This window comes from Mus musculus, chromosome 5, assembly GCF_000001635.26.
Source record: "Mus musculus strain C57BL/6J chromosome 5, GRCm38.p6 C57BL/6J".
NCBI classification, from domain to species: domain Eukaryota; kingdom Metazoa; phylum Chordata; class Mammalia; order Rodentia; family Muridae; genus Mus; species Mus musculus.
In genome coordinates this window covers 53106777-53128956 of record NC_000071.6, presented here as the reverse complement: position 1 = coordinate 53128956, position 22180 = coordinate 53106777, and the positions used below count along the sequence as shown (strand labels likewise).

Sequence of the window (22180 nt, the reverse complement as noted above, 5' to 3'; positions counted from 1 at the left end):
GCAAGGTCTACTCTGTCTATCCTTATGGAAATGGGCGTGAACTGAGGGTAGGGTGCATGCCTTGTATCTCAGCATTGAGGAGGCTGAGGCAGAAGGTTCCCAGGTTCGAGGTCAGCCCACACTGTGTAGTCAACTCAAGGAAGGGCAACTTAGTAAAACTTTTCATCCAGGAAGGAAAGAAAGGCAGGAGAGAGAAGGGAAAGATGGCTGAGTGTGATAGTAATCCCAGCAGACTATGGGAAGAGGCAGGCAGATCTCTGTGCGTGCCAGGCCAGTGGGGGTTACATTGGGAAGGAGGGAAGAAAGGATAGGAAGGGGGAAAAGGCGAGGAGGCTGAGACAGGAAGCACTGCTCTGGTCCTGTGATGCAGGCCCCTCCCAAACTGAATAGCACCAGCATCACCCCAGGACCCGGAAGTACCCCGCAGCTGGATCTTCTTATGCACCCACCTCTTGTTTGCTTTTAGACTCTTCTATCCATGGATGCTTGCACGCAGTGGGTTTAGTTGGGCTTCTTTCTGACCTTTATATTATTAAGATCATTATATATTCTTCAACTGCCTTTTCAAGCTAGCATGTCTCTACAGTTTGATTCCCACCTCTAGATAACACCGTAGCACATCCACAGCTGTCACACACCAAGGTTCTCGTGTTAATGCGTGCTTGCCTTTCCTTTTTGTTGTCTTCAAGCCCCGTGTGGCTTGATGACCAGGCTGGAGGACCTGCTGACAATTAAACTTGCCAGTGGGGTCCCTGCATCTCTGCAGAGGTATCTGTTACCTGTTTGGTCTCACACAGCAATGCTAGCTATCTCCCAAAATGGTTTCCCTTTGCTGTCCTGCTGTCATCTCCATGTCTCTGCTCTTCCTCATCCTTGCCAGTCTTAATACTGATACTAAGTAGGGCTGATGCAATCAGTCTGGATTTGAGACCTCAGTCTGACAGGAGAAAATATCATCTATCTCCATCACAGTGGGGAAGTTCTTTGTCAAAATATATTTGGAGCAAAGTGCTTCTAAGGTTTCCTGCTCCCCAGCTTCCTGGCCCTCCCCACTGGTAAACAGGAAATAGACAGTGCTCCCCCCCAACCCCCCCACTGTGAGGTACCTTCTATTTTGCTGTAATAGAACTAAGGCATCCATCAATGTCCCCTGCCTCTGGACGTTATTTCCAAATTGCCTGTGTCAGTTTGATGCGCTTGTGGCTTTTTCTGTTGTTCTAAGATTTATGTGGGATTGTCTAAGGGAAGACAGTGATGGAGAAAGGGGCTTTGCTGCATTGGCATAACTCGGAAGACAACGTTGTTATGCCCAAGGCGGTCCTCGGACACTAGAAGGAGTTAGCAAGGATGGGCCAGCTGTCATGTTCCATTTCTGCCCGCTTTATTTGTGTATGTGTGTTTATCTTCAAATTTGACTGCCCTTTGTCCTCAATGTACCCCAAAAACTTGACCCTAGAGGTCAGCCAGCATACAGCTGCCTTGTTGCTAGACAAAGAAGCACACCACACTGAGTACAAGAGAGACTCACCTTTGTGGAATGCAGAGTCACCGGAGACTCTAAGCATTGGTTTTTTGGTTTTCTTTTTATTTATTTATTTTATTATTATTATTATTATTATTATTATTATTTCCCCTCATCTTGTCTGAGCGACATCAGGCATTTACACAAAAGAGCACAGAGGAAATGGTGTAATTGTTTGAGAAGCCACTCAGAGATGCTCAAGCTTGCCATTCACAGCAGGTGTCCAAATAAGCCGTTATGAAGACGCATCATCGGGAAAACGCAAAGAACATTTTATGCCAGTCTGAGGCGAGGAGATAAAAACTGTGCTTCAATCCATTGTCTGCGAATCCCTTCTTGTTTGTGCCCATTGGCTCTCTTCCATCATAGCAACTGCCCTGGAAGAGTTGTGCTTCAATGTATGGGGATTCTAGTTGCTCTTCTCAGCCTTGAGGGACTTCAATGGAAGAACAGGAAAGCTTTGAAGTCTGCCGAGGATGAGCAAATGTTTGTCCCAGAGTGCAAGAGTAGAGATATCTGTAAATAATACTTGATTTTGGTTGAGATCTTTCAACTAAGTGCTGGGAGGTTACATGTAGGAAGGTCTGTGTCTGAGAGGGGTGCGTGTGTGCATGCGTGAGTGCATGTGTGTATGTGTGTGCACGCCATTGCATGTGCATGCACGTGCGTGTGTATTAGGTGGAGACCAGAGGTGGAGGTGAGGTTGCTTTCTCTATTGCTCTATCGTACCCCCTCTTATTTCTTGACAGAGTCCTGCTGAACTTGGAGCTCATCATTTCAACTGGGCTGGCTGCCCAGCAAACCCCTGTAATCCACCTGTATCTGAGCTCTCCCACCCCAGTCCTCACCAGCTCTAGGGTTACCAACACATGCTGTCATGCCTGGGTTTTTCCTGACCTGAACTCAGGTCCTAATGTGCACACAGCTAACCCTTTTCTCACTGAGTTGTCTCCTCTGCCCTTCAAATGTTTTAGTAAGTGAAGAAGGTTAGCCTGGACTGTCTCATCCCCGCTAAGGCCCAATATTCAGTAGGAAATGTGATGACATCAGTCACACAGGCATCAGGTGATTGGTTCTGCCAGATGGAAGATGAGGTGGATTTCTGTTGAGCACTGATATTGACATAGATGCTTTTAGACATCTCATTTTGATGGATTAAAGTTCTTCCTTGATGGAAATGCTTCCGAATCCTGTAAACTTTCCTCTTGGTTTATATAATAATTGGACAACAGAAGTCTCCCTTCTCCCCTATCACCAAGGTAGCCTGAGAGATGAGGCACTGTCATAAGCTTTCTCCTAGTGACTGTTCTTATGAGGAATGCCAATCTCATGCTCACCTCTCACTCCTCAGTCCTCACAGCCAGCTGAAGTTTCTCTTGTATAAGAGAAGCTCATAGCATTATTTTTTAATGTGAGCCACATTCCATCACTTCATGGCCCAGATCTTGACCTTGGGTTGAAAATCAATATTGTGTCCTTCCCTTCTGCTGCCTTCTTCTCCTCCTTCTCCTTTTCCTTCTCGTCCTCCTCCTTCTCTTCCTCCTCTTCTTTCTCCTTCTCCTCCTCTTCTTCTTCCTTCTCCTCTTCCTCTTTCTCCTCTTCTCTTCCTCTCCCTCCTCCTCTTTTCTCCTCTTCTTCCTCCTTCTCGTCTTCCTCCTTCTCTTCTTTCATCTCCTCTTCTTCCTCCTCCTTCTGCCCCCTCCTCCTCCTCCTCTTCCTTCTGCAGTACTGGAGGTCCCCATGTAGGCCAGAAAGACTTCAAATTCAGAGATCCTCCAGCCTCTGCCTCCTCTGCGTGCTGGGACTAAAGACGTGTGGTACCTCATCAGGCTTTTGTGCCTTTGGGGTGAAAACCAAGTCATGAGTACAAGCCAAATATCTCTGATACAATTTGAGATGATGAGACTGTAGGTCTAAGGTTGTAACTTAGTTGGTAGAGTATTGGCCTAGCATACACAAAGCCCTGGGTTTGAGACCCAGCACCAGTGGTGGTGGTACACTCCTGTAATTTCAGTACTCAGGAAGTGAAAAAAGTAGACAAGGTCACTCTCAGCAACAGAACAAGTTCAGGCCAGCCTGGGGTACAGATACATGAAGCCCTATTTTAAAAAGAAGACAGACAGACAGTATGTAAGAATAGAACCTTGTTACAGAAGGATGTAGCTTTCTGCTACACTTTGTCTGACCCCACTGACATACTTTCTAGGGTCAGCTCTGTTCTGAGGAATCTGATACCAAAACATAGTGTGGTATTTACGGTCCAGTTGCCAGCTTGTTACTTGTCTTTGTAGGGGACACTGCTTAGCTGACCTTGCCTCTCCTTAGCACGGCTAATGGGTCTGCTGTTTTGGATCTCTTATAGGCTGAGAATTAGCTCCTTGTTTAGCTGCAGGGACCATGGCTCACGTGTGTCTGATTGAAGTTCTAACCACCCTAGTTTGACCTCCAAACACCTCTTTGTCTCAGGACGTGGTGACCCAAATCTGCTCTCATAGCTGTGTCACACAGATGACTTTAGTGTGCTCACCTGGCGTTGTCTCATCCAAACTCTCCCCCTCCCCCCATGCACTTCCTGAAAGCATTACCAATACCAACTGCTCCGAGTGGAGAATAAACTTTGGAAACAACCACTTATGATTCATTTTTACTTATAAACTGGGTCATATACATAAATTAAGGAAACAGGTAATTAAAAAGAAAAAATAAAAATTACATGCACTCTCACCAAATGAGATAGGTAAGAAGAAAGATAAGTTAGCATTGGTCAGAAGGGTTTTGTCTTCTATGTGTGCATTTGCATGTGTGCATACACATGCTTATTTGTTATCGTTATTTTTTTTTTGTTTTTTTGCAACCCAGTCCTTTGTGTATGGTAATCAAGCACTCTACCAATTGAGCTTCAAGCTCAGACCCCATTTCTGTTTGTTTTGTAAGGCAAGGTCTTATATAGCCCAGACTAGTTTTCAATACACTAGTTATCCAGGAATGACCTTGAACTCTGAATCCCCCCACACCCCAGCCTTGCATGTGCTGGGATTATGGGCATATACCAGTCCCTGTCTTGTGACATTATTCTGAATGGTGACATCTGGAAACAGCTACACATGGGGTACCTGTACCACTCACTAGTTGTCAGATGTCGCTTTCCTGTTTTCTTTCTCGTGGTTCACATGAGCAGCCCTCCCATGGACTCCTTGACTGTGGACTTCTTGTACATAGCTCTGCTTTTTTCCCTCTAGAATAAACCCCACAGGCGAGATGTATAGGACTGTGTGGTACACATATTACTGATGCTCTTTAGGTTGCCATGACTACCTCATCCTCCAGAGCCATTGAGTTCATGGCCTCCCTCTCTCACTCGATTTAGGACCACTGATGTAGGGTGTAGGATCTACCGCCCCAGGCCTTGTCACAACTCCATGCAGAAATCCTAGACAGTGATTCGCTGTGTTCAGTGCTTATTTTCTTGTGTACTTTGACTACTATCCAGCACTTGTAAACCACCCTGCTTTTGTCAAACTTGTAATGCACAACAAAAGCCCAGCTTAATTAAGCTTGTTCAGAACCCTAAGCCCTAGAAAGCCTTTCATGAAATAGAGGGCTGTAAAGCTCTGGGATTTTTCTAAATACCACTCATCCTAACCGACGAAGGAAGGCTTCAGGAACCTAGGACCTGTAGAGTCCCCAGCCGGCATGGCCTCATGCCTTTCAACCAGTAGAGGTAGCTGTTGTATCAAGCAGCTCCCGGCCTTATCTGTCCCTTCAGCTTTTAAGAGAAAATAAATCCGTGCAGGCAGTATTTTTAACAACAGTATTTATTTAAAGGGGGGGGGGAACCTCATGATTTTGTGGTTTTAAAAAACTGCTTATTTTGTGCCCTCTTATGTTTGAATATAAAGCTCTTTGAGTATTAATAAGAGCCACTATATGAAATTTATTATTAAGCATCTATTTTTAGGCACGAAGCTTTGCTGTATTATGTTTTAGCAGCAGAAACTGGAATTGAAGTGTCACAGACAAATTTAGCACACATCTGCGAGGAGAGGCCAGTAAGTAATGTATTCTATTCTTCTCTCAGTAGAAGCTACGAGGTTAGAGATAATGAATTGAGTTTTACAGGGGCAAAATTAGTCACTGGGCCGAAATATTAGTGAATTAACTTTCTCTCCCCTTTCCCTCCTAGGACCTGGCTGGGAGATACTTGGGCGTTAATTGTGTTTGGCGATACTATAATTTCTCTGTTTTTCAAATCGATGCTCCTTCATTTGGTATGTATAGAAAAACAGGTGCTAAACTGGAGTGTTGGGGGGGGGGTCTTAGTAACAGGGACCATCTAACAGTTTGATATGGAGTGTGATATTTCTAAACAATTAGGGAAGAAAGTGAAAAATGTCTGCTATTAAGGTCATGGCTAAACTGCTGTCAAACTCCTGCTGTGCACTTCCTGCAAACCAACAACTTCTTCCAAACCAAGACATCTGCTGTTACGATGCAATTCCCTGAGCTGGTCCTTCATCTTTGTACCCACAGAGGGGCTCCTGGACCCTGGGTAGAGGGCAGCTTCCAGGAACTACTGTGCCCAGACTCCATTGCCCAAGGCATTCTAGTGAATGTCTACCAATTAGAGGCACTATTGGAAGATTGCATCATGGGGGGAGGGGAGAATCCCAGGCTCACCTCCTTCTTTCTCTTTGTCCTTAGCTTTTGGCAGTAGCCCTTAAGTGTTTTAGCTTCTACCATGCAACTCTGTCATCTCTGGTCTCAGCTCACAGAGGACTAAGAAGCCCTGGCAGTATCACAGCCATCTTCTGATCCCATCCTCTTGCACCCCAAGGATGGCATTTGCTTCCTAAATGCTGATCCCAGAATCATCTCCTATTTCCTATTCTCTCTATGCTCTTCCAACATCAGCACCCATACCAACTATTGAGCAATACAGTTCTTCACAGACATGCTCACAGGCCAATATGGCCTAGGCAATTTCTTAGCTGAGATTTTCCCTTTCGGATAACTTTAGGTTGTATCAATTTTACAATTAGAGGTTGACAGTTAAAGCTAAAACAGTGTTTTACAAGCCTGTATAGATACATTATAATAGGAAATGCCAGTGATTTAACATGTTGGTCTAAAACAGGGGTGTCCACATGTGGCCCAAGATAGTATAAAGTACAGTCAAAGTCAGAATCAATTTTTTTTAATTATATGACCTTTTTGGGCTGGTAGGTTTGTTTATTTGAGACAGTGTCTCATTATGTAATTTTGGCCATTTTGGAATTCACTATGTAGACCAGGCTGGCCTCAGACTCGCATAGATCTTCTTGCTTCTGCCTCCCAAGTGCTGGAATCAAAGGTGTGTACCATCACACCAGTCTATCATTATGGTTTTTGTTTTTTTTTTTTTGCAATTTTTTTGTAACTTGACTGCATGGTTCTAGATTCTGAAATCTTAGATGATAATGTCATATCACAATGTCACCCCAAATAAGCATACATGCTCTCCCAGCCTATGAAAAACAGATTAGACACCCCTGGAATAAAACCATTTGACAAATAGATACATGGTTGTGTTCTGCAGCGTATCTGAAAATGGGAGACCTTTACTACTATGGCCATCAAAACCAGTCCCAAGATCTGGAGCTGTCTGTGCAGATGTACGCCCAAGCAGCCCTGGATGGAGACTCCCAGGTAAGCATCAGTGACTCTTACACGCGTTCACGCGACCCACAAGTGACTGTCTCTCAAGGCCCAGGACCTAGCAGCTTGTTCTGTGGCTTCTGGAGCATGACTGGATGTCATCCATCCTCCTTGCCACACACCCCTCCCACAGTTCTATGAGGCGAATTTTGACAGCGCATTGGCTGTGTTCCCCTATGCCAGTCTCACACCAATCCCTCAGGGCTGGAATTTTCACACTATTTTTCACCCAGACATATGTCAAAGTAATAAATTGCTCAAGGCCAAATAACTGATCATACGCAAAATAGCCAAGGCCCTGTCTCTGCCGGAAGCCTACAGTATTTCTACCATGTTCCATAATACTAACTCATGGGATAGAAACACAAGACCCTAGAAGTATAACCACTGGAGGAAGCGACTTGCACATACACTGAGCCAAGACTCCAGTGCTGGGACTTGATCCCCTGGGACCTTTTTGGAACCCCATCTTTTGTAAATTTCAGACTTAAAGAAATCTTATACAAAGAACCCAGAGACTTCCCAGCACCATGTATCCAGCTTCTCTAATGTTTATCTCTTACAGGCACAGCGCCTGTTGAGTGGTGATATTAGTAGAGGGCAGTGACATTACCTAACTCCAGCCTTCATTTGCATTTCACCTGTTTTCCACAGTGTCCTTGAATTTCTGAAGAAACCTGATTAGGTAGTTTATAGAACAGCCTTCTCTTTTGAGTCTGTTTTTGTTTTCTTATGAATATATTGAAGTTACATATGTGAGGTAAGAATACCATGGAAGCATAGTAAGTGCACCCAGGAGGCAGAGGCAGGAGGATTGTGAGTGTCAGACCAACCTAGGCTACATAGGAAGGTCTTGTCTTGGTGGAAGGTACTACAGAAGTTGTATATCCACAAGCAACCTATCAGGAATGCATGCAGTCAGAATGCCTTGTTAGTGGCAAGCTTATCTTAGGTATCTGGTGTGATAAAGTACCGCAACCAGAAGCAATTTAAGGGAGGAAGGGTTTTGGCTTTCAGTTCTGCGTGACAAGAAGGAAGGAAGGAAGGAAGGAAGGAAGGAAGGAAGGAAGGAAGGAAGGAAGGAAGGAAGGAAGGAAGGAAGGCAGGCATGTTGGGGGAAATAGGGGTCTGGCTTGTCATACTCCAAAGGCAGAGAGTGAGCAGGAAGGGAGACTAGGCTGTAGAGTATGAGGACCAGTTCCCCTGGCCCACATCCTCCAGTAAGGCTTCAACCCCTAAAGGTTCTACAACCTTCCCAAACAGCTCTACCAGCTGGGGACTATGTGTTCAAGCACATGACCCTATGGGGGACATTTCACGTCGAACCCACAACAGGCGATTACTGTAAAGTTACTATTTTTGTATTTCTGATTCATCATTATCTCAGAGATCTCAGAGAGAGAGAGAGAGAGAGAGAGAGAGAGAGAGAGAGCTGAAAACTATTCAAGCATCTTGCTTATCTTCAATTTGCCCAAGAATTTTAGGAGATCTTGTCTACCACAATTGCTAACTGTGTCTTAATGATACTTCTTTTTCTCCTCCCCTTTGGCTTCCTAATTGGAATTATGGGAAGATCTCAGGCCCCTTTCTACAAGGAAGGATGGGATGATTGCCGCCTGCTTGTATGGGTGGCTGTTTTGTGGTCACAGAGCAAAGTTGGAAGCTTATTTCTACAGCAGCCTTTTTTTTTTTTTTTTTTTTTCAAAGAGGCATTATATCAGTAGAGTTGGGAGCCCGGATTAAAAGTCTCACCTCTCTCCCACTCTGTTACTTTCACATGACTAGACCCTCAGCTCTCCATTCTCGCATCTGCCAACTGCAGTCATCATAACCCTTCCCCCACGGGAAGTGAGTACTGAATGAGGTGTTTGTTATAAAGCTCTGATCCCATGCCAAGTATGCTTAATGAACATGATCTATCAAATATTACTTCTCCCAGATTTGCTAAAGAAACAATCTCCCTTGGCTATCAGCCATCATTTAAAATTAGGCCTGCTAACTTGACTTTCAGTTTTGTTTTTGTTTGTTTGTTTTAAGAAAAACTATGTTTCAAGAGCGGTAAAATTTAATCTTAAAAGGCAAGGAAAAAAAACACCCTAAAAATAATAAACATATCTGCAGTTCTATGCCAGGGCTTTTTACTTTTTAACATGTATGTATATATGTATGTATGTATGTTTATATGTATAGGGAGATGGGCAAGCATGTCATCGCATGCGTGCAGAGGTCAGAGGACAACTTTAAGGGAATGGTTCCCTTCTTTCCCCATGTCGGTCCTGGGATCAAACTCAGGTCATCAGGATTGGTAGCAAGCACCTTTACCTACTGAGTCGTCTTTCTGAACTGTGACCTTTCACCTCTTCACAAGGACTTCATGTCCCCCTCCAGTCCCTGCTCATCAGACGTGTCTGTTACATCATCTCTAGAGAGCATGCTACCTCGAGAGTAATCTTATTGCTAGATTGATGCACTGTGTACGGCTTTATCACCCAGTCTCTTTCATTGGCATGCATTGATCAATGCTTAATCTACCATTTGGCAACTTATTTTTTGATTCAACATGTATATTTCCAGTCCTACTGTGTTACAGACAGAGGTCAGTGGTGAGGATAAAAGATAGGGCGGGATGGGAACCCACTATTCTTGCTTTCTGGGGATTGAGCATCTCCCGGTGGAGCTAGGGAGTGCCTCCTCTCTGGCTGTAATGAGCACTTTTGGGTCTGCACCTCTCCCCCTCATTTAAATACTTCAGTTATGTGCTGAGAGACCCTGTTATTGAGTCGTGGAGTCTCAATGGTTTTCTGACTACACAGTAGGATATTTCCAGTTTTTATTTTCCAGTCATTATCTCAGGAAGCAGTAGATAAGCAGAGGACGATGACAGAAACCTTGTGACATGGGTAGTTTAATTCTGTTAACTAAGTAACTGCAGGCTGATGCTTGACTCTCGTTTTTCAAATTGCTTTTTACATAATTACTGGTAAGGAGGGCCGTTTCATCTGTACTTGTTGATGGTGAACAACTCTTCATCTCGTCTTTATGTGAATTCTTTATTCTTGTCCTTTGTCTGGTTCTTTATCTATTGGCCCTTTGATACTTTTGAAAACTTGAGTCATAATTAGTTCTTTATAAAGTTGCCTACTTGATAATGAACCTTAAGCCACTGCGCTGCACACAAACGCTCGCTCGTCTAGCCTACTTATTTGCTACTTATTTTGATCTTATGTTCCCATTGATCAGAGCCCTTACAGTCCTTCCTTATAACCACTCTCTTTCTTTTCTTCTAACACTTCAAGTTTCAAGAGTCCCTTTCAAAGCAAGGAGAATGGTGTGCGTTCTGATGAATGGCGTGCATGCGTCTTAAAGACACACCATACTCTCTCTAGAGGCTGCTTGGCAGTGTGCTGAAGACTTAAGTGGTGTCTCTGGACCCTGGGCTCTCTCACTTGAATTTTAGATCTGCCATTTTTTTTCCAGCTGAGTGACCTCAAGTCTATCCCTTAACTTCTCTGTGCCTCGGTCTCTCAATCTGTAAAATAAGAAGTGTGAGAGGACCAATGCTGACTCACGTTACGAGATTAAGTGAATATTTATAAATCAGCACACAGCAGGCCTCCCACACAGCAGGTACTCACAAGTTAGCTGTTATTGCGTTCACTGTGACTGCATGGGCTGGTGTGTCCCAGTGTGTGTAACATAGTGCATGTGTATGGCCTATAAATTATTACCAGCGGCCATTGAAATACAATGTCAAAGGGAGGCCATTAAAACGTCACCAGGCTTTCTTTGAAGGACAACACCAGCTTTTCTTTGTGGATCTCTAGTAGGAAAGGCCATTTTACTTTTGGGAGGCATCCTGGTCTGGCCACATACCCTCATGTTGAAGGGGTTATGTCTTTCTGATAGTTTAACAGTACCCATGCTCTAGACACATCTTTACCATCTGGCTCTTGAATGATATTCTTTTATTAGCACTACATAGTCCAAAGGATAGGTCCCGCTCTGAGAGTTGGGAACAAAATATAGAAGAACGAGGTAGAAAATTTTCCCATATCTGAGATTTGTCTGACAAGGAATCATGGGAGGGTTTCTGTACATACTTAGAACATCTCAAATATGTGCTCATATATTGTTTAATCTTATCAGGTGTCCAGTTGGCTGATGGTTATCAAAGGCAGGGTCCTTAAGCCGTGGTCTTCATCAGCATTATGGCTTCGTTGATGATGCAAGGACTCACTTTCCCAAGTTCTGTGTGGGATCTAGAAAAGGGAAAGGTGGCTCGCTTTCCTGGTGTTTGAGCAGATGGGCTATAATGTTCTTTGAAAATCTCCCCACTCTCCTGAAAATAAGTTTTTCAGATGCATATATTTAGGGGAACAATCTATCAATGAACATGACAAAACCATCTGGCTCTAGGGGCTGTGAGAAAAAAATTAGAAGTTGTAAAAGTTTACATTGTAGTGAAGGGCATGTACTGGGTTTTATATCCCAGCAGTTACTGAGCTTGGCTTTTCTCATTTGTTTTGTTTTGTTTTGTTTTGTTTTGTTTTGTTTTGTTTTGTTTTGTTTTTTAGGGATTTTTCAACCTCGCCGCACTGATAGAGGAAGGTGCTGTCATCCCACACCACATCCTGGAGTTCTTGGAAATCGACCCTTCACTCCATTCCAGTAACACCTCCATACTCCAGGAGCTCTACGAAAGGTGAGCTCTGAGCCACTCTGAATCGATGCAATTTCGGGGGGGGGGACAAGTGGGTGACACTTTGACCTTAATTCAAGCTAGCATCACCCTGATTTTATGATGTCCAATGGTAGAAAATATTGCCAGAATTGTATCTGTTAGAGAACCTTCAGCTAAGCCCAGGTGCTCTTCTCGTTCCATTGAGTTTCAGGTTTGTCATAGAATGTTCTAGATCTGAAGTTCAAGTGCTGACCAAGACATTCCATAAGAGTGGACCAAATTAAAAACAAAAACAAAAACAAAACCCCAACCCACTCACCTAATTAGCTTTTCTAGAAAATAAGGGGGCCCTCCTACACATGGACTTTGGATAGACGCTCAGAAATAGTGTTTCAGTACATCCTGTGTTCAGGGTCTTTCTTAGGAATGAAGTATAACCTTTCCAGAAGTTTCTGCTAGGATCTCCAACCACCAAATTGGGCCTAAAGTGCTTAGAATTACTTAGCTTCATGCTCTGTCACCATCTTGAGGGAGTTTGAGTATGCAAAAGCAAATACATGTGAGTATGAGGGACGGATCATGACTGGTGCCACCAAAGCCAGGGACACCGCAGTTACCCTGGGCTTTGTTTGCAGGTGCTGGAGTCTCAGTAATGAGGAGTCCCTTAGCCCCTGCTCCTTGGCCTGGCTTTACCTTCATCTTCGGCTTCTCTGGGGTGCCGTTCTGCACTCTGCCCTGGTGAGTATCCTGCCCCCACCAGCCCCTGCCTGGCCCAAGGTTCTGCTCTCCCACTGTCATCTTACACTCGCTCCCAATGTCTGCAGATCTACTTCCTGGGAACCTTCCTGCTTTCCGTGGTGATCGCCTGGATGGTGCTTTATCTCCAGTATATCTCAGGTAAAGCTTCCTTTAAAGCCACAGCAGGGGGGAAGGAGAAAGGGGCTTCTTTTTCTCTCCCATCAAGAGCCACGCCCTCTCATAATCTTGGTCATGCTTCATTTCTTAAGCATGTCCGTGCGTGGTACAAAGGAGTCCTTACAGTGTCTCACAGTCCCCAACTATCAGGGAGCCTCAGACGATTACAAATCTCAAACTTTTAAAAAAAAAAAAGGTGGTGTTTAATTGGTTTATCTTTTGAGCTTAAAAGAAAACAAACTAAAGTGTTCCCTTTCCTCCCCCCCCCCCCCCATATATGCTTGAAAACCTCATTTTAAACCCGGCTACTGTATAAAGTATTCCCAGTCATGCAGTCAAAAGTATGAAAGAATACACTAATATTCATAATGCAGAAGTGTGTCTAGCTAGCCAGGACTTGGAGAGTCCACTTTGGTGCTTGCTACACAAGGTTCTGTTTTCAAGCTAGCAGAAATGGAGTGAGTACTCTCATCACTTCTGATTGGCCTTAGACTCCAGACTTAGCTACTCAGTAGCTGTGTGACTTAGTACAAGTTACTCAACCTTTCTGATCTCCCAGTTTCTGGTGAATCAAAAAGACAGTCTAACATAATTTCTAAAGGATGTAAAATGAGGGGGACAATTAAAAAAAATGCACATAAGATGCTTATCCCAATGGTGACTGTGGTTAAATGGGAGCTGTTTTACCTACGTGACACACAAAGCCCTCTCAATGAATGTTAGCTATTTTATTTGTCTTTCTAGGGTTAAAGGAGGGTCCCAATTCTACCTTCACATTAGTATCTCACACTTAGCAGGGGCTCAAACCCACAAAGGTCTCTTGGAGGGATGTGACAGATTTTCCACCAATGGCAACAAGAAAAGGAAATAGATCACAAAGACCAACAGAAACACTTACAAATGGGTAATTAGGGGTGGGGCAGGCGGGCAATGGAGTGTGCCCATAGCTGTTATTTGTGTAACAGATAATCAAAAGTGAGAGGAGCGGGATGGCCTCTCTCTCTCAGGCGAATGCAGAGTCTTCCTCTCATTTTCCCGGAGGGGGGGGTGTGGGCTGTGGTCCACAGCCCTGCCGAGCTGGAGGCCTTGTCCTCTGCACCTGCGTATATCTCCCTAGGGCACACTCTGTCTCGAGGCTGAATTTGTTGCCAGGTAGAACACATTTATTTTGCATCTTGTCAGTGTTTTCCATTTCAAATTATCTTTGTCATTTTTTTCCTCTGTGGAAAAGCTGTTGTGACTATTATGAATGCAGTTCTGTTAAGGTTGCTGGAAATTGCCTTGATGGTTGTACACCAGCTGGTGGCCATGAAAATTCATGGGCGGGTGGGAGCCTCTGTATCAGACACCGGCTTCAGGGCTTCATTGTCAGCCCTCTGTATTCTCGTCTCCTTGTCCCTCCTGCTCCTTCATATATCACATATATTTCCCTGTCCCGTCTGTTTGGGCCATTGGGTCACTCGCTTTCCCTCACTGTCCAAACTTTTTCATTTGCCTTTTCCAGTGTATCCCCCCTTTCCTCTTGACAGCCACAGAAGATTTAGTTGGGATGAGATCTTTAAGAAGAACTTAATTCTCTGTGTAGCATGTTACAGACGAGGAAACTGAGGCCAGAGAGGTGAAATGCCCTGTTTGACTAAGGAAGTGAGGCCAAGAGGGATGTAGGATGCAAACTGAAAACGTGCTTTCAAAACCTCAATACTTTAAGATGTTATAGACTATCTCAAGCTAATTACCCCTTTTACAGTAGGAATCTTTCCTAATTGGTTTTAGAATCTTGAAATAAAATTTATAATCAACCTGCCCACACACATATTTGCCTTAAAAGCACTATAATGGATAATTAAAATAACATAACTTATTACAAAATAATGTTTCTATGTCTAAGTTCTAGCCTACTGCGTCTTAGCTTTACTGGGCATGCAAGAATCAGACCCCATGAGGATTCTGATGGCGTGAGCCTAGATTAGACATTTGCAGCAAGCCTCTGGGTCGTGCCACACTACCGTTCTGTAAAACATGCTTGGACCAAGACTAGAAAGAGTAAAAAGGAGGGGCTCACAGGCTTCCAAACTGTGCCTGCCCACGGCGGCCCCACCAGCCCTGTGTGAATTCATGCAGAGAGCTGAAGCATCTTCTTCATTCCTTTCACTGATGTCTAAAGGTCCTGGTTCAGAGTGGAAACATGCCAGCCGTTTTGAAGTAAGATTGGTCCACGCAGGAGAGCAGGTGACTGAAGAGGTGATGGGCAGGTGACAGGGCATAGAAGAGTGGGCTTCCTAGGGGCCAAAACTTTAGCTGCTGGCATTTCCTTGGGGAGCTGATGGAGTCCGCAGTTCCCTCATTACACCACAGGAATTGGAGGTGTGGATGGCTGGTACTTATGGCAGATGAGGGAGTGAAACAACCAACCATGTTAATTCCCTCTGGGTGCTGGTTAATAGTCAGTAAAGAAGGCACGGGCTTGAAAGCTGGGAGCCTCCCCAAAACAGCATATGGTGAGGAATGTCACTAGAAATTTGGACTCCTATTCATTTCAGGAGTTTGAAGTTTGTTTGTTTTTAATGTTTTTTGATTTTACATTTTAATGGTTTATCAGCAAGTTGTTCGTATCTCTTGTGTGTTCAGCTCCAGCCAGCCTCATTTTTCTCCCAAGTTTGTATGATGCTCTGATGTTGAGTCAATTGCCACAGCCTTTGCCACATGAAATGGTCTTGTGTTCAGTGGTACAGGACTGGTGTTAGCCCCACCAGCTGTGGGGAAGGAAGCTGCTAAGATTCTGACCCTGCTGCTACTTGTAGAACAATGCGGAACAAAGGAAAAGCTGTCTTGGGCCTCTGTTTGTTCTATAAAATGGAAGAATATTTTGCCTACTTCTTTCTGCAGCTGAGAGAACCAAATGAGATGACTTGGTGTATATAAGCTGGTAGCTGTCAGAGTCCATCCTGTCCTGTGGGGCATTTTGCCTGCAATTAGAGAATTCTGCCACAAGGAGGCGATCATACTTAAGGAGACTGATTTGCCTCTGTTAAGAGTTAAGCAAAACCTAGCATGCTTTTGCTATGCTGTGGGACTTTTTCACTTTAGAAGCATTTAAACACATGTGTTCCCAATCCATCACAAGTAAGAAGACAGGGGACAAGTACTGTACGTTACTTACGGCCATTCAGGAAACTGGTTTATTGCTTCCCCGTGGCAGCTACAGCTTTTAGGAGACTCATGCTTCTCACAGTAAGAATGTCCCTGGAGTTACTTGATTGCCACAGGTCTGAGAGCAGAAATCCCATTGCTCCAGGCCTACACAGCTTCTGGGACTCTGCCCCGGGGTTCTTCACTCGTCCACAGAACCATTAGCATTTTCCTTGATGCTTTCCAGTTTCAGGTTCAGCCGCCCCGCCCCTGCCCCAGACTCCAGAAAAAGCTTTATTTCACTGCTTGAGAGTGTTTCAAAAAGCACTGCCTCCCCCTGCACACCAAAAACACCAAGCCTAATTACCTTAATGGAGCAGCAGCCATTTTGAAACCCCAAATATCCCAAAGTAAAGTAAGTCCAGAGCCAATGTTCACCTGTGTGTGCTGCAAACATCCTTCAAACAAAAGAAGCCTGGAGCCTGGCTGCCTGCCTGAAGAGGAGGAAAAAAAAAAACAGTAGGAAGAGAAAACAGAAGTGTCATTTCAAAGAAAGAGTCCTCCTTTTGAAAAATTGAAATTTGAAAACACAGAATCAGAAAGCCCCTAAATCCTGAGTTCTTAAACCCAGAAACTGGAGTGCTGGCACAAAGCCACAGGACAAAAATTCCACACCTGACTTCACGTAACAGGTTGCCGTCAAAATGCAGGGGCACTAAAAATATCACATGAAATTACCTTTCAATCTATGCACATAAGGAGTATATATGAAGTAATGAATTTCACATTTTGACTTGAGGCCATAAGATACTTCATTATGCATAGTCTAACCTAAGCCCTAAGTCTGAACTCTGAATCCTGCCTGGTCTCGTTCATTTCAGACCAAAAAACAAAACAAAACAAAAAAAACAAAAAAAAACAAAACAAACAAACAAACAAAAAAAACCACCTTCCATCTGCAACATGACTCTAAACTTGATGTCTAAAGAATACACCACATAAAACGTGGTCTGTAGAGCTTCCAGCTCCCAGGGATGACAGATGACTCCGTAGTCTAGCCCAGGCCAGTCTGTCTGTCCTCACACCGCCCAGGTATGCCCCACATGGACTCATCCTTTCAAGCTGGGGTTAGCCTAGGTTTTTTTTTTTTGTTTGTTTGTTTGTTTGTTTGTTTTTAAACAGAATGTAAACTTGTCTAAGTGAGACTAATTCAACCTTTCTCTGCTCTGTTCCTATCCCCTATGTTTCTAGCTAATGAGCTTTCTGCTAAAAGCAGAGTGCTCATGGAGCAAGCCGATATAGTCTTGAAGTCAGAGATTTTGCACAAGGAGTCTTTCCCACCACTCCTGTTCCCCAGCTTTTGATGCCCTCTCGTACCTGTCCTGGACTGCTGAGGACTAACTCACACATGGTGTGAGGTGTCCAGGGCCACCTCTGTGTCCCTCATTCTTACCAGTGGCCTGCCATTTCAGTATACGCTCTCGTATGTTTTTGTTACAGGCTGCATCTTATCAACTGGCAGCCGGCAGCCAAATGTAAGAGGGGTCGGCAAAGTCTCATATAGTCCCCCGCTCGCCTCAAGCTACCCCTGTAGTAGAGCCTGCCTGACCTCTGATCTTCCTGTCTCTCCTTCCCAAAGGCTGGGGTTTATAGCCCAACATCTCTAGTCCAGCTTAGTGCTAAAGATGGAATCAAGGGCTTCGGGCATGTTAGGCAAGTGCTCTACCGTCCGAGCTACACCCCAGCAACACACTGTTCTAAGGAATTAGTTAACAATTGCTTTGACTTTTCTACTCTGCCCCTGGAAATCTGAAACGCCCATCTTGGCTGGGCTTCTAATAAAATTGTACTGTGGACACATTTGAATTTCAAATGCTTTCACACACATCACAAAATCTTATTCTTGTTTTTATTTATTTATTCTTCCATTTAAAAGTGAGCCATACAAAAACAAGCAGCGACTGCCATTGGCCCCCAGGTCCTGTGTGTGCCAGTTCCTGATTATGCTCACTAATGTACAGAAAATGATCCCCCAGCCAGCCAGTAACCCACAAATCACTTCTCTTTGGCTCTGGAATTACTCCGTAATTTTTTAAGCAGCACGACAATATTCCTGGTTACCTTGATTCTAGCCCAATAATAAAATTAGCATGCATTCCAGGTGAGCAGAGACAAAGGGGCCACTTTAAAATTAGGACATGCGGTGTGGGGGGGGTGGCGCTCATGCAGTGATTGCAGCCCCCGCAGAAGGAAGAGAACCCTCACACAGATAGTAACAAACTTGCTGTGGAAACAGCGGTAACTCCTTGTTGTCCCTGTCCAGAGGCATTAAGTGGTGGCAGTGCTAATTAGGCATTCTTTCTACATTTACACATTGGCACTTTTTGTTTTAATCAGAAAACCAGTTGCTGATTTATCTTGTTACCATGGTGACTTAGGCATTCCCTAAGCTTGAAAGTCCGTGCCTTGGTGTTGTATTAACTTCCACAGAGGTCACCGGAAAGGCAAATCTCATGGCAAAAGGGGGTCCAGACACCAGCTGCCCCAAGCCCTTCTATTCCCAGGAGAGAAAACAGAGGAACCAGGGATTCTAAGATGTGTGCAAGGAATTATCCACAAGTCAGTATCTAGCCCCGGGGTAGATAACAGCAGGTGAAGAAGACACACCCAGGCTGGGCCTCCCGACTGTGGCCCAGTGGTCTTTGAACCTCCTCACTTGGTCACCTGCCTCTGAGCTTTTAATAGCCCTAGTAATGTTCCACCAACCCAGCACACCTGGCCTCTCCTCTCCTCTTTGGTTCCACATTTCCGGCAGGTGCTGAAAGGAGCTCTAAAGAGTAGTCCTGCTAGAAAGCTGGTGCCCCAATTTCTCACAGTGACCCCCTGGGGGGGGAGGCCATATACAGACAGAGCTGTTGAAGTGTTGGACTGGCAGCACAAGATGGCATCTTTCTATGGTACACACATTTCAGATTGGCCTTTAAAGGTGGCTCCAACGAGCCATCAAGATGGCTCAGCAGCTAAAGATGCTTGCTGCCACTCCTGAAAACGTGCATTCGATCCCCTGGACCCGTGTGTTGGAAGAAAGAGAACTGGCTCCTCCAGCCTGACCTCTGACCTCCACATGTGTATCTGGTGCATGCACACACTTATACATAGACATTCTAAATAATTAAGTGCAAAAAAAATGATACATAAGATAAAAATGACACCCCCTCCCCCCCACACTCTTTACAAAGTCAGTAGGGCTAAAACACTACTGCGTTTAATTAAGATCACCGCTTACAGGTAAACTAGCTGCACCTCCACAGACTTTGGCCACTGAGTTCACTACTCATCACACAGCTCTGGATGCTGCTACCCCCATCTTATAGCTGAAAGCTGGCTCAAGATTACCCAGCTGAGAAAACATCAGTACTGGCCAATTCTTAGTCTTTCCTGGCTTTGAAGCTCATGTTGTTGTTATCCTGGAGCCTCAAACAGGGGGCTGCAGGCATCCAGCAAACAAATGCTTTAGCTCTTTTATCAGTCCCCAGTGCCATGTACCTGAGATGAACAAATCTTAGGACGTTTCCCCAGTAACACTTCCCGCATACCTCACCTGCCAAGCACTGCTCTCAGTGCATTCTCTCACTTAAGCCGTGGACTGCTTCCGTGCCACAGAGCCTCCCATTTTCTCCATCTCTTGGAGGTGGGAGCATGTGATACCTCACCCAAGTGACACTGCTGTTAAAGGCCAGAGCCCACCGTCACTTGCAGCACTTCTAAGTTTAAATTCATTAAGCAGGTTTTGCCACCTCCAGCATGGGTGGCCTTCAGAGCTGGTCACTCACTGCTGTGGGGCTGTCATGAGTCCTGCTGGAGGCTTAACATGATCCTTGGTTTCCACTCGGTAGATGTCATCATCCCATCCCCACTGGGCAGGTGTGACAAGTGGAAATGTCTCCAGACAGTGGCTCTGTCCTTGGGAAGGAAACACCACTACCCTTTGAAAATTACTGACATGGGGGGAGTGGGAGGTGGAGAGATGCCTTAGTTTTTAAGAGCACTAGCTGCTCTTGCAGAAGACCTGGGTTAAGTTCCCAAAACCCCCCAGGGCTGCTCATAACCATGTGTAGCTAGTTTCAGGGAATTCAGTGCCCTCTACTGGTCCCTGTAGGCACCAGGCACTCAAGCAGAACAAAAAAAGAAAAAAAAAAAAGTGCACACTGGCAAAGCACTCATACATATAAAATACAAGTGAAAAAGAAAAGAAAATTGCTGCTGACAAAAACTTGATAAACGATCCTCTAAAATCAGGGCCATTATCCTCTCTTTTAAAGATATATTGAAAACCTAACAATTTTGTGGAAATACAGCAATTGTATTTTTTTTCAGTTGTTTTGTACAATTATTTAAATAAAATAACTTGGGCTGAATTTGACACACAATCCAAATGGGATAAGAATGTAAATAAAACTAGCCCTCCTCTGACTGTTTGACACTACTCATGGTTGTATTATATTGACATCATGGGTCAGGGGGAGGGAATAGGATCATAGCTCACAAAACTTATCAAAGTGATCACAGCAACCATTTGCCTGGAAATCCTGGAAGACACGCAGTGGCTTAGAACTGTAGGACATGAGAACCATCAGGGATCTTTACAGAGCTATTCCAACCTGGTATTTTATAGAAGGGAACACAAAAGTCCAAAGAACCTAGATAATGGTCCAAGGTTGTCTATTTACCTAGACTTTGGGCCACCAGCCAAGGAGCACCTCCTCCTGCTTACTGGGTGGGGCTTGGTGTTCCACAGGGGCTTCTTTCAAATGTTCAACTCTGTTTTTATGTCTCCGCAGCCAGTGGCTCCTCTCCAGCACCAGCCTGGGTCTCGGCAGACCCCACCTCATCCACCCCAAGTCCAGCTGTGCCTCCGGCTGCAGATGCCTCCGACCACGACCCACCCATGATGGCTAACGGCCCTGAGCCTCGTGGGTGAACTGTGCGCCCCTGGTCTCTCCAGCTGAGAGACGGTCCTTTTAGCAGCTGGTTTGGGAAGGCTGGTGCCAGGCGTTACACTGATAAATACCTTAAAAGTCTTGTGAACTGGATGCCAACTTTGCACTTGGTGTCTTTTTGTTTATGTTTAAACAAGAACATAGGCAGAGCAGACTGTAGTTATCCAACAGATTCAAGGGTTACCCGGAAAACAGGGGAATCGGGGGAGGCGAGCTGAGGCTTTGGACTTTCCTTCCTGGTGACTGTTCTGGGAACCGCAGTCCATATGTGGAGCGTCCATATAGAGTCATTTTTAAAAGTTTTAGTCTGTCTTCATCCCCTTTTACCAGAGAATAGGAACTTATCTCCAAGGCTGACTGACGATGCTTCAGTACCTCTGTTTGCCACCGCATCCTGCTCCGCAAAAGCCCAGCTGGTTGCTCTCTGAGTCCCAAATCCAGCAGCTAGAAGGAGCCTTGAGACAAACACTCCACACACAGGGAAGGCGATAACATTGTACATTGGTTTACATTTTTTCCCCCTGTGGATTTTTCTAGAGGTCATAGTGCTTCCAAATCATTTGATGACATTATTGGGTATCGTTTATGTTTCCATCATAACACATGCAATAACATCTAGGAAATCTTTACCGTTTAAGTGTAGTCTGCTTCCCCATGAGTCACCATTAGAATAGACTGGCAGCAATGGAATACGCAGACAAAAAACAAGCTGTTAGTTCATAGGTTCATCACCACCCCTTATGCCTGCCTGTGTCTGTATAGGTGTGTGTGTGTGAGAGAGAGTGTGTGTAAGAGGACAAAAAAAGAACAGAGTGTCTGTGCACTGTATGCTGCTACAGTAGTAAATAAATCAGTAACGCAATACTGTGGGTTCAAACTATCTTTGCACTACTTTATTTACAGTAGTAAATAAAATTATTTTTCTACAGTTGACTACCAGGAAGTGGCTTCTTTTCTTGTTCATTGTCACTGTGGTCGTTATTCAAAGTGCTAAGGTCAGAGTGTTCTCCTTAGGAGCCTCCCCACCCCCAACACACAAACCAACACCCTACAGGAAAGCGATTGTCCTGCTAACCATTGACAACTGTGGAAGAGAAGGTGGCAGGAAGCTCCCTTCCAAGAATTCGAAGCCTGCATCTGTGATGTTTGCCCAGCCTCACACTCTGTCAGGGCTGAAATGAGTGTTTCCTTGAATTCTAGATTAACCTTTCAGTTTGCCCCCTCTCTCCCATGTGTACT

At 44.7% G+C, this 22180-nt stretch overlaps 1 protein-coding gene across 2 annotated transcripts in view; it reads left to right on the top strand.

The window, feature by feature from the left end:
- Sel1l3 (sel-1 suppressor of lin-12-like 3 (C. elegans)) overlaps positions 1 to 21874 on the top strand; it is a 106370-nt gene extending 84496 nt beyond the window's left edge. For both annotated transcript variants that reach the window (NM_172710.3, XM_011240730.1), the window contains 7 exons: positions 5481 to 5571; positions 5706 to 5790; positions 7098 to 7207; positions 11791 to 11918; positions 12533 to 12635; positions 12722 to 12794; positions 20783 to 21874. In NM_172710.3, coding sequence (NP_766298.2) covers positions 5481 to 5571; positions 5706 to 5790; positions 7098 to 7207; positions 11791 to 11918; positions 12533 to 12635; positions 12722 to 12794; positions 20783 to 20922 — 730 coding nt within the window. In that variant the 3' untranslated portion in view covers positions 20923 to 21874. The remainder of the gene's footprint in view (positions 1 to 5480; positions 5572 to 5705; positions 5791 to 7097; positions 7208 to 11790; positions 11919 to 12532; positions 12636 to 12721; positions 12795 to 20782) is intronic.
- The last annotated feature ends 306 nt before the right edge of the window (positions 21875 to 22180 follow it).